This window comes from Stylophora pistillata, chromosome 7 (assembly GCF_964205215.1).
Source record: "Stylophora pistillata chromosome 7, jaStyPist1.2, whole genome shotgun sequence".
Lineage (NCBI taxonomy): Eukaryota > Metazoa > Cnidaria > Anthozoa > Scleractinia > Pocilloporidae > Stylophora > Stylophora pistillata.
The window spans coordinates 23761312-23771260 of record NC_142525.1 but is presented as its reverse complement, the minus strand read 5'-3'; the positions used below and the strand labels follow the sequence as shown (position 1 = coordinate 23771260).

Genomic DNA, 9949 nt, shown 5'->3' with positions numbered 1-9949 from the left:
ACTGTAAAACTGTCAAAAAATATTTGCTCCGTTATGAACGATTTTCCGCTATCTATATACGTGTCTTGATGAAATTTGCCACGAAAGTACATTTTACGAATACGTGATTTCCTCTTTTCTGTAAGTTCCGTTATTGCTTTAAGTAAACTGATCACTTGTATAAAATGACAAAAATAGGTGAAAAGGTTGAACTTCCTGAATTAGTATCATTCCGTGACAGTCACTCTTCGGAAATGGGACGCTCTTCGAATTCACTGCTCCGACAGCTTTGAACTTTCCACAGAAGACCTAAGGCCACTGAGTCATACGCCTTATTGTACTCAGCTTAAATTAATCCTCGCGAAAGACTCGATAGTTTTAATGACCACCTTCAGTGACTAGACTTCAAAGTAGGATGAGACGCCAGTCGAAACCGATGTCCGTTAGACCGCGAAGCGAGAGTCTTTTGGAGGTCGCGCAAGATTTAGAGCTACTATGTGTCAAAGAGAGAGAGGTTACCGACATGGAGAGGGCAAAAGAACTTCGCGAAAAGAGAGTCGCTGAGTTAAGGAAAACAAATGGAACTTTAGAGAAGGTAAGCTCTCATCGATCAATCGAGGTCAAACACACACATACCTTATTTACACGGAAGACATGCAAAACTATAAATTTTTACATTTCGTCAACTGACTGAAAAGTAACATCAGTGACAAGGTCGTATGATTTCCAAAACCTTGTGCAATGCTCATGCAATGTGATCGTTTATGTCAGAGAGCAGACCTACGAAATTTCATTTCGCGTAAAGCATAAACTGTGTACACAAAATTTCAAAATTGACGCGAACGTATGTTTTCTGCCTGTTTTTCCGGGTACGGGGCGCTTAATACTGGACACTATGTTTCATCTAGACTTACATGTTTGTATAATTCGTCAAAAAGTAAAGCAAAAAAAGTTTTAGCATCGAAAACGTACGATGGTTTTCAGAACCTTGTTTTAAAATAAACAGTACATCACGTATTATGAATGTTACCATTTGTAACAGATAGAATAGATTACTCGACTCCACTAAAAGCATGAAGTTGTAAACAGAATATCAAAGTTGATGCAAGGTTTTGTTTTCCTTCAATCATGCTTGTTCTAAGCGCTGATCTCTCAAAATTAAGTTTCTTCTTGACTTATGTATTTATAGGTAGATCATCACTGACCGGGCGAGCTTCCGTTAAACAATCGAAGTATCTAAAAATTTGTGCATGTCATCGTTTATTTTAAAAATACTCCGTGGTTTACATCGACAACATGCTCATCTCACACATTAGTCCTATTGACAAGCATTTCCTCTTAATCTTCACGGATTTCGCAGGAAGTAGATGCGGAAACGAAGTAGAAACTTAAACGTGTAAATTGGCCATTGCGTATTGGTATGAAACGGAAGCGGACGCGAGAAAGAGGTCTGAGACAACAAGACGACTGCCGTGCACGTAGAGTAGAGATTTGTATACATTCTGACCATTCTTTGTAAGCGGAGCAACAGCGGAGGTGAAATTAATCCCAATCAATCACTAAAGGGCTTCAAACTCCCCACATATAGACAGAACGCCGATAAAAATCATCAGTCTCTTTCCTACTTTGGAAGCATGCAAATAGGCATACCATATGAATCAAAATGGTAGGGGACTTTGCACTTTTAGGAACAAACACTTCCGGCCAAGATTTTACATTTATGAAATAACCGTTCTTTGTTTAGGGATATCAGCGAATCTTAGACGATATAGAGCAAACACGCGACCGCCGACGAGTCCCAGAAGAGTACTATTTGAAAGTTAAAGATTACCTAAAGACAACACGAGCAGTGAGCGAGACCGAAGTAAATGACTTTCGGAAGGAAGCTGAGGCATGTCTTAGGGATCTCGCAACCGAGAGATACACTGTCCTCATTCTTGGTAAGTCTTGCAACAGTAAACTTGAAGCCATTTTAATCGTTTTCATACAAAATTCAGGGTTTTTCCCCAAGTTTTCTTTGGTTAGATCATGATTCACCAATTTCATCATTGAACTTTCGTTGTCGGCATCCTCTTACAACGAAAGCCATGGAACACTGTTCTCATAGAGTGGCCTGGTCTGCATCAGTTTTTTCGCCTCGCAATCTTAGCAGTCCTCCAGCAAGTGATCCTCTGATAACTTTGAGACGAGCTTATGGGGGAAATGAAAACTGAAAATAACAAAAAGTAATTGACGTGTTGAAAGACTAGGGAACACCTCAATTAGTGCTTGAAAGGACTTTACCGCTGGGGCATTTGGTAATTATTTTCAGAGGTTAACTCATGTAGCTCGGTCGGGGTCCGAAAAATTATCTGTCTGAAGGTACGATTCGCTTTTAATCCAGCGGTGTAAAAGGGCTAATTTTCAGATTCCCTATCGTAAGAATGAAATTCGTGTTTCTTTCTTTAAAACCCTTCCTATTTTCCTACAACAGGAGAAACCAGCGCTGGCAAAAGCAGTCTTATTAACCTCTTACTTAGCGAACGCATTATGCCAACCAGTATCAAGCAGAGTACATTGACTATATGTGAAATATCGTATGGAGTGACCGAAGAAGCTGTCCTGCACTTGGCTAATAGAAGCAAGCCATCTCGTGTCCTTACCGGGGACAGATTTGAAAAGTATAAAGATTACATTCAAAAACCAATAGAGGATGAAAACTGGTGCGAGAAGATAGAGATCAAGATTCCAAATCCACTATTAAAGGTGACAAAACTTTTTGCGAACGTACAATAAAATTAACAGGGGTATTTTATGTATTTCCACAGTCGTTCCAAACTCACGTCTCGAAGACAGGCAAAATATAATTCATGAAAGCCTGTGTGTTAAGTTACGCGAGGAACCGTTGAGAATTTGAATGCGCCATGAGGAATAGTATGGGGAACGAAATAGGGTCGCTTTACAGCACTTAATATTCCTAAATAGTAAAATTTCCCGCTTAAGATAATAAAACTTTCTCACTCCGTATGTGTGCTTTGTGGTCTTTGGCGATTTCTGCCGTTTTGGGATTGGTCTGCCATCACTGGTTTTCCTGACTCCGCCATGTAACAGGCATAAGCGCTTTAGTCTAACCCACAAAACGCTTTTCTCTTTCCTTCCTCGATCCCTGTAGTATATGGGCAACATCATTAGTGAAGTCGGTGGACAACTGTACCTTTCGGGGGCCTCTTGAATGCTTTAAATCGCTAGACGCTCTAGGTTGTTAATGTGCTGTGTTGTGCTGTTAGCTTTCTATTCTGCATTGGGCTGTACTCTGTTTCTCGCCTCTATACCTACACTGGAGGCCGAAGTGAATAAGAGATTTCGCACCACAAGTTTACGCACAACTAAAAAGCAGAAAGTTTAGTCACTCTTCATTTATGATCAATTTCTTATTAACTAACAGCTCTTCTCTCTTCTAGGGTGGCGTAGTGATCGTGGACAGCCCTGGAATTGGCGATTCCAAGCGTGTCAGTGAAATCACCCTGAAATACTTAAGTCGAGCCTACGCTTTTATTTACGTGGTAAACACTCCAAACGCCGGAGGATTACAAGAGGACAGGGTAAACTTGAGACTCGTCATCTGTCTTATAAAATGTTTAGGAGTTACTTTATACTTATTTTAGCACAAGGTATGTGTCACTTATAGAGATACACCACCCGATTGTAATAGTTTTATAAAAATTCCCCGATACCAGAGATGTTTTTCCATTCTTTACATTTAGTTTTCGTGATAAATCTTTCAGCTGATGCCAATCTTGAGCGAATGGGTAAGACTCTACAAGGGGGAGGATGGCTGCGGTATCACTTCCGAATCTGCTATTTTTGTCTGTAACAAGTGGGACGAGGTGGAAAAGCAGTCTAACCGAAATCAGGAGCAAGATCCTGAAAGGCACATCATCGACACTCTCAGAAAGACTATTCCCGAACTGGATGAAAAATTCCAAATCATTAAGATGTCTGTCTTGAGAGCTGCAGAAGTAAAAGAGAGATTCGACGTGATGGGTGATGATCTCCACAATCTTGTGAATCGACTACAACGTCTTCTGCCGCTTTGCATTGAGAGAAAAATAGAATTTTTCTACTTGTAAGTTTCATTTCATCTCCCAGCTGATCATTTAAAGACCGAAGATTTGCATACTGATTTTAATTATCCAATACCTTTCACAAACGTTGCTAAGGAAAACTTTTTCCAAGTTCCCTCAGCCCTTGAGGATAAATCTGTTTGTAGAAGCCAACGGATAAAGATTATTGCTAATTAATCCAACTGGATGTGACAATTTTCCATCGAAGAGGGCGTTGCAGATTTCCTACGGACTGAATACATTTTTACGGCTGGAAAGAGTTACAGGAAAATGTTTCCCAATGGTAACATTTAAATCACGATCTTACAAAATGTTTCCAAATCGTGTTCGAAATGAGTATTTGCTCACTTTCGAAAACAAATCCGAAATACTAAGCTTGCATAAACGTCATTCCACTGGTCTTGTGAAATTAAGAATCAATCCAAAAGACGACTGAAGGAAAACAAAGTTAAGAAAAACTATTCGCATTCGACTTAACGATTGAAAAAAACGCTTTTCAACATGTAGTTAATTCATCTTTCTGCTCTATTTGACAGCTGGATTAGCGGCCAGCTCTGCAGCTTGTCCGATCAGCTGAAAGGTGAAATGTGTAACGCCAAAAGGAACAGAGAGCAACGTCTCCAGGCTCGGAAGGTACTTGACGAGAAACTCAGCAAGCTTAAAGAAGGCAACCCCATCCGAGAAATTGAGAATGCCATAACTTCGTATGTGAAACAAGCACAACAAAAACTTGCTTCCTACCTACAGACTGATGAATTTAAAAGGAGCTTTTGCAGGTGGACAGAAAACGAACTGCCTAAAACGGAAGAGGGTCAAAACTTTTCAAAGATGAAAGAGGCATTTAGCAGATGCATTGAACAACGATTCGAAAATTTCCTCCAAGACTGGGAAAGCAGAGTGAATTTTTTCACCCAAGCACACGCAGAACTGGAAGCACAGTTTAACAAAGGTTTCCTAGAGTTTGAAAGAGAAATTCGAGACATTGACCGTGTACTTGTTGGAAGTGACGTGGACGACTTCCGACCTTTTGAGATTCGACCGGGCCGGATGTTCTCGCCTTTAGATCCAAGAATGAAAAAATTTCTGGTGATGACTGGCTTAATTTTATGGCCAGTTTTGATACCCGTAGGCCTCGCTGCCGGATTTATTTCTGCACCCGTCCTTGGGGTACTGGCATTTGGAAAGCATCTAAAAGAACAACACCAGAGGAGCAATTGTTGTCTAACAATGACAGACCTCTCGGCGGAGTTCCTCGAGGACTTCATTACAGACAAAATCCTCAGTTACGTTCGAGACAAATTCAGCGAGGAGACGAATCGCATTGCGAACATCAAGAGGTGTCACCAACAGTTAATCACCAAATACGAGCAGCGATGCAAAGACCTGACAAAGAGCGAAGACGAATCAAGGGAAAAAGAAATCCTTGAAAAATACCAACCACTCTACTCAAACTTAAAGGACATGAATGAAAACTTGATGTTCGATGCAATTCAAAATGGAATACAGGTGATGTACCCATCTTGCCAGCTTGATGTGAGACGACTCAAGTACAATGAGAAAGAAAGACAGGCTCACCTTGGTGCAGGCACTTATGGAATGGTTTTCAAAGGTAGATACTCTCCTCCTGGACATAAAAGAAAAGATGTTGCGGTCAAAAAGATCCGGGAACATTCAGATCCATCAAATGTTGCTACCTTTCTAAAAGAAGCAGCAATGCTGAAGTAAGTTTTTTTAAGTCAGAATAGCTAGGGAACAGTGCTTTTACCTCATGCAGAAGTGAAAGCGCTCGACTACTATGGCGTGGGCTCGATTATCGGACCTGGTGTTACATGCGGATTGTCCTTGTTATTAGTTATTGTCCTTGCATTTAAGAGTTTTCCAAGGGGTTCTCTGGTTTTTTTTTTCTTCCTTTACTATATGAATACTAAGCTAAACAATTTGGTTTCGAAAATAGCGGTCGTGGAGCCACTCTGTACAGATAAGGAACAGTTAACTAAACTTGAAATTTCTTGGTGCCCTTTGCATTTTAAATAATCCATCTAATCTTTCTGTTATTCAATCAGATGTGAGTAAATAGATTCTTTGGTGGAAAAATTCCAAGTAATGAATATTCTCTTGCTTTTCACCACCATTTCAAAGGAAATTGTAAAGTATCGTTAATTTACTCCAGGGAATGAGGCCTAAATTTATACATTATTATTGATTGTTAGAAAAGATTACTAATCGGATCACGCTTTTACACTTTCACGGTTCACTTTCAGAAGGCTCAACAAGGGATTACCCTCATCTAGTGAATTCATTGTAATTTTATCACCTGGGTGCGTAGCCTAATAAAATATTAATTTGGTCACTATCTTTTACGCAGGCAACTTGAACACAAGCACATCGTTACATTTTACGGAGTGGGCATAGACGTTCAAAACCGAGAACTCGTTTCCCTGGTTCTAGTGTTTGACTTGTGTATCAGGAGCCTAGACCAGCAAATCTTTGAAAATGATGAGTACATTCCGTGGAAGACGGCCAGTGCAGCAGCTGTGATTATGCTCTGGGCAAAACAAATCTTAGATGCGCTTGAATTCATCCATAGCAAGAATGTTGTCCATCGAGATCTCAAGCTGGCCAATATTCTGGTGAGTTAATAAAAGATGAAATATGGTAAATTATAAACCAGGCATTGAAATGAAGAAGCATCCTTTCTGTGTGTTTTTACGATCGTAGGACAAAGAGAAAATTCTGTTGAGTCAGTATTAGTGGAAATAGGGTGATCCTCATATGACCTCGGTAAAAAGTGCTGGCTAGGCTTTTGCGATACACTACTGACTGTTTCAACAGTAATCGGACTGAAATCTCGACTAGGTGACCATTTTAAAAATTTCCGCAGCAAAAACTCACCCAGTGACCACGTCAGCTCGGGAATCAGGTTACCGCGTTGAAGAATGCTCTGACTTCATCACAAGAGCAAAAATTATTACGGCGCCAAACTTTATTAGCTTAATATTTCATTTGCTCCAAATGAGCATTTGATAAAAGCGAATTTTTTCTCAGTTATTTGAAAATGTTGCATGTAAGATTCCAATGAAATCGGGATAAGCTGCGGCGAGATGAGTCCTTTGGCTCATATGCTGTGTCTGCCACCGTTTAAAAATGTTGAAATATACAAGTGCTTGGCACAGGGGCAAAGAGTATAACCTAAAGCCGAAGCAAATAGCGGTTGTTTTTTGGATTGAAGTGTTGAAAATTATGAAGCCTTTTCAGGAAACTAACTTTGCCTGACATTGTTTCCAGATCTCAAAACGTAAGCACATCAAAGTTGCAGACTTAGGTCTAGCAACCTTTAAAGACAAAATAACTGGCACGATGTGTGGAACTCCATTGTATATGGCACCGGAGGTAATGGAAGGCAAACTCCACAGCACAAAGGTGGATATATACAGTTTTGGTCTTGTGATGTGGGAAATGTGGTTTGGGAAACGCGTCTTCAGCGAACTACGACGTGAAGAATTCTTTAGACGAATTAAAGATGAGCATTATCGTCCACAAATTCCCAGGAATGGTAATCCTCCTCCAGCAATATGGATTGAGCTCATGACATCGAGTTGGCAATCCGACCCAAGTTTGAGGCGAACAGCCACCGAATGTAAAGATATTATTAAGACAATTAGGCATCAACATGTTGAGTAGCTTAAAGGTTGCTTTATCTCCTTTTGCGTTTATGATGATTTTCAGTTTGTTTTCGAACAAGCGACAGCCATGCTCAGATGAGTTGATCCTTAGGGGCCAAGAGACAAATAATCGGGCGTGACGAAAATATAACAGGAATTTCGGCTTGACCCAAACAAAAAAGATACCGGTAACTCTGTGAGTGAGAGCCTGGCTTCTTTGCCCTTCACTTAAATATTTTTGTGAGCCCTAAGGCGCCTTTTTATTTCTAGTCGCACGATTAGTCGTCTCTAAGGCTCCAAGAGTGAGGCATGTCTAAATCGTTCAACGGTCATAACATTGCGTGAGCACTGGATTTTAGTTTGAAAATACTTTTATTTTTGAAATAAACAATTTTTAATATAAGAGAAAAATCGAGTTTCCACTTTTATTTTTATTTTATTAGTTCCACTATGAATTCAAACAACCTAGAATGCTCAATTGTTATAATAAAATTACAGTCTTTAACAATAGAGGACATCTGAGTTCTACTTTAAAGTTAAGCAATCTGGAATGCTCAATTGTTACTAAAAAAAAGTTCTAAAGTAGATTAACAGTGGAAGACATGCGAGTTCTATTTTGTATTTAACAGTTTGCCAAAGGCAAACTACTTTGTAGTTATATTAAACACTCTAGAATACTCAATTGTTGCAAAAAAGCTACAAAGTAGATTAACAATGGTTGGTATCCAAGTTCTATTATGAAGTTAAACAAACTAGAAGGCTCAACTGTGTAGAAATAAGGCAAGTTTGTTCAGAGCCGCAGCTCGTTTTCTGTTTTAAATTCGTAACACGTACTCTATTCAGTTGGATATAGCCGATATTTACATTTAGGGTAAACAGTGCTCATAGGACATGAAACATAATTACGTTCTGAACGGAACAACACGAGGCATTTTAAGAGTATCATCAACATTTTACTTGTCCGCACCAAATCTTATGGTATGTTTTTTCTACGTCATCGGTCAACACAAAAAGCTCAAGCTTGCACAATGAGCCTCCGTACATATGTAAATATGTTTATTTTACGGCAGCAAGCGAAACTTTAGAGCTTTATGAGAGCTAACAGTCACAATGTTCACTCAAAATCTTAATTAGTTTTAAGGGACCGTGCTCAGCCAGGATGCATTGCGGGAGTAGTGGCCTTTCTCAGTATTTTCTGTATTATAGAAAAAGAAAATCCTAAGTGTGAGTAATATTGTTCGCCTAAATCTTTGCAATCTTGATCGAAAACCGGCTTCTTATACCCTCATCTATTTACTTGGCATTTCTGTTGTTTCATTTCGCATTCGCGTTAATGAAGTCATCTAAAAAAAGTCGCCCTGTACGATGAAAAGCCGCCTTATTATGTGGCTGACAACATCAATTCTTAACGCCAGATGGAATGAGCGAAAACAGCTTAGGGATTTGGCAAGAGAAAATTCAGCGAGTTTGCAGAAGCCCTGTTTCACAGCATTTCGGAGAAAAGTCAAGTAGAAAGCTCCTTCTTTCAGCTTTTGGGTGACCGTTCAAGGGGACGGGGAAACGTTTACAATCGATCTCAAGCCTAATCTCGTCAGTTTTTGGGTGAACTATCCCTCACGGTGAGACAGATTCAGGGATGCATTTCTCCTAAATTTAGACTTGATATCCTTTACTCTTTACCCGTATTTTGAAACACTGCGAGTTTTTACTGAATGTGAAGCCTGGCGAATTTATTCATAGAAGGCGTAGCGCTTCTCCTCTTACGAATCCTTTCTTTGTGCCTCAAGGCTGATGAAAATAAAAATTCAAGTGTCCGAAAGCCTTAGTCTCTTTGTACTGTGCTTGGACGTGAAGGGTCGATTCCCTGTTAGACCTCTTGCTTTCGTCACTTTTGTGTCAAAGAATAAAATTTCTGAGTCGGATATTCCAGCCGTAAAAGTGATTGTATCGTGATAAAACATCCAGAATTAAGAGGATATATATAATCTCCTGACAGATTGTAGCTGTTTGCCCATCTACCGAACAAATTCTTCTATTTTGTCTTTGGTTCTGTTCCACAGACAAAAAAACTTCGTAAGCATACCCCATACAAATTAGCGATTTAGTTGTGCTCTGGCTGATAATACCCTTTTTCTATTTTTGTCATGAAAATATTGACAAAAGCCTCAGCCGTTGAAGTATTCTTTGCCGTTTCCATCCGGTGTG

At 39.7% G+C, this 9949-nt stretch overlaps 1 protein-coding gene across 3 annotated transcripts; it reads left to right on the top strand.

Annotated features, from left to right (window-relative positions):
* Positions 1 to 153: 153 nt before the first annotated feature.
* On the top strand, positions 154 to 8426 carry LOC111339836 (uncharacterized). 3 transcript variants are annotated; one of them, XM_088729135.1, is made up of 9 exons: positions 445 to 574; positions 1340 to 1427; positions 1724 to 1919; positions 2453 to 2724; positions 3420 to 3560; positions 3744 to 4084; positions 4619 to 5803; positions 6448 to 6712; positions 7368 to 8426. In XM_088729135.1, exons 4-9 carry the CDS (start codon positions 2509 to 2511, stop codon positions 7761 to 7763), a joined length of 2544 nt encoding a protein of 847 aa, XP_088585261.1. In that variant the 5' UTR covers positions 445 to 574; positions 1340 to 1427; positions 1724 to 1919; positions 2453 to 2508; the 3' UTR covers positions 7764 to 8426. The 3 variants fall into 3 exon arrangements, with proteins under 3 accessions (XP_022802298.2, XP_088585261.1, XP_088585260.1); XM_022946563.2 differs by lacking the exon at positions 1340 to 1427 and having other exon boundaries at positions 154 to 574; XM_088729134.1 differs by lacking the exons at positions 445 to 574; positions 1340 to 1427 and adding an exon at positions 1436 to 1645.
* Positions 8427 to 9949: the final 1523 nt, after the last annotated feature.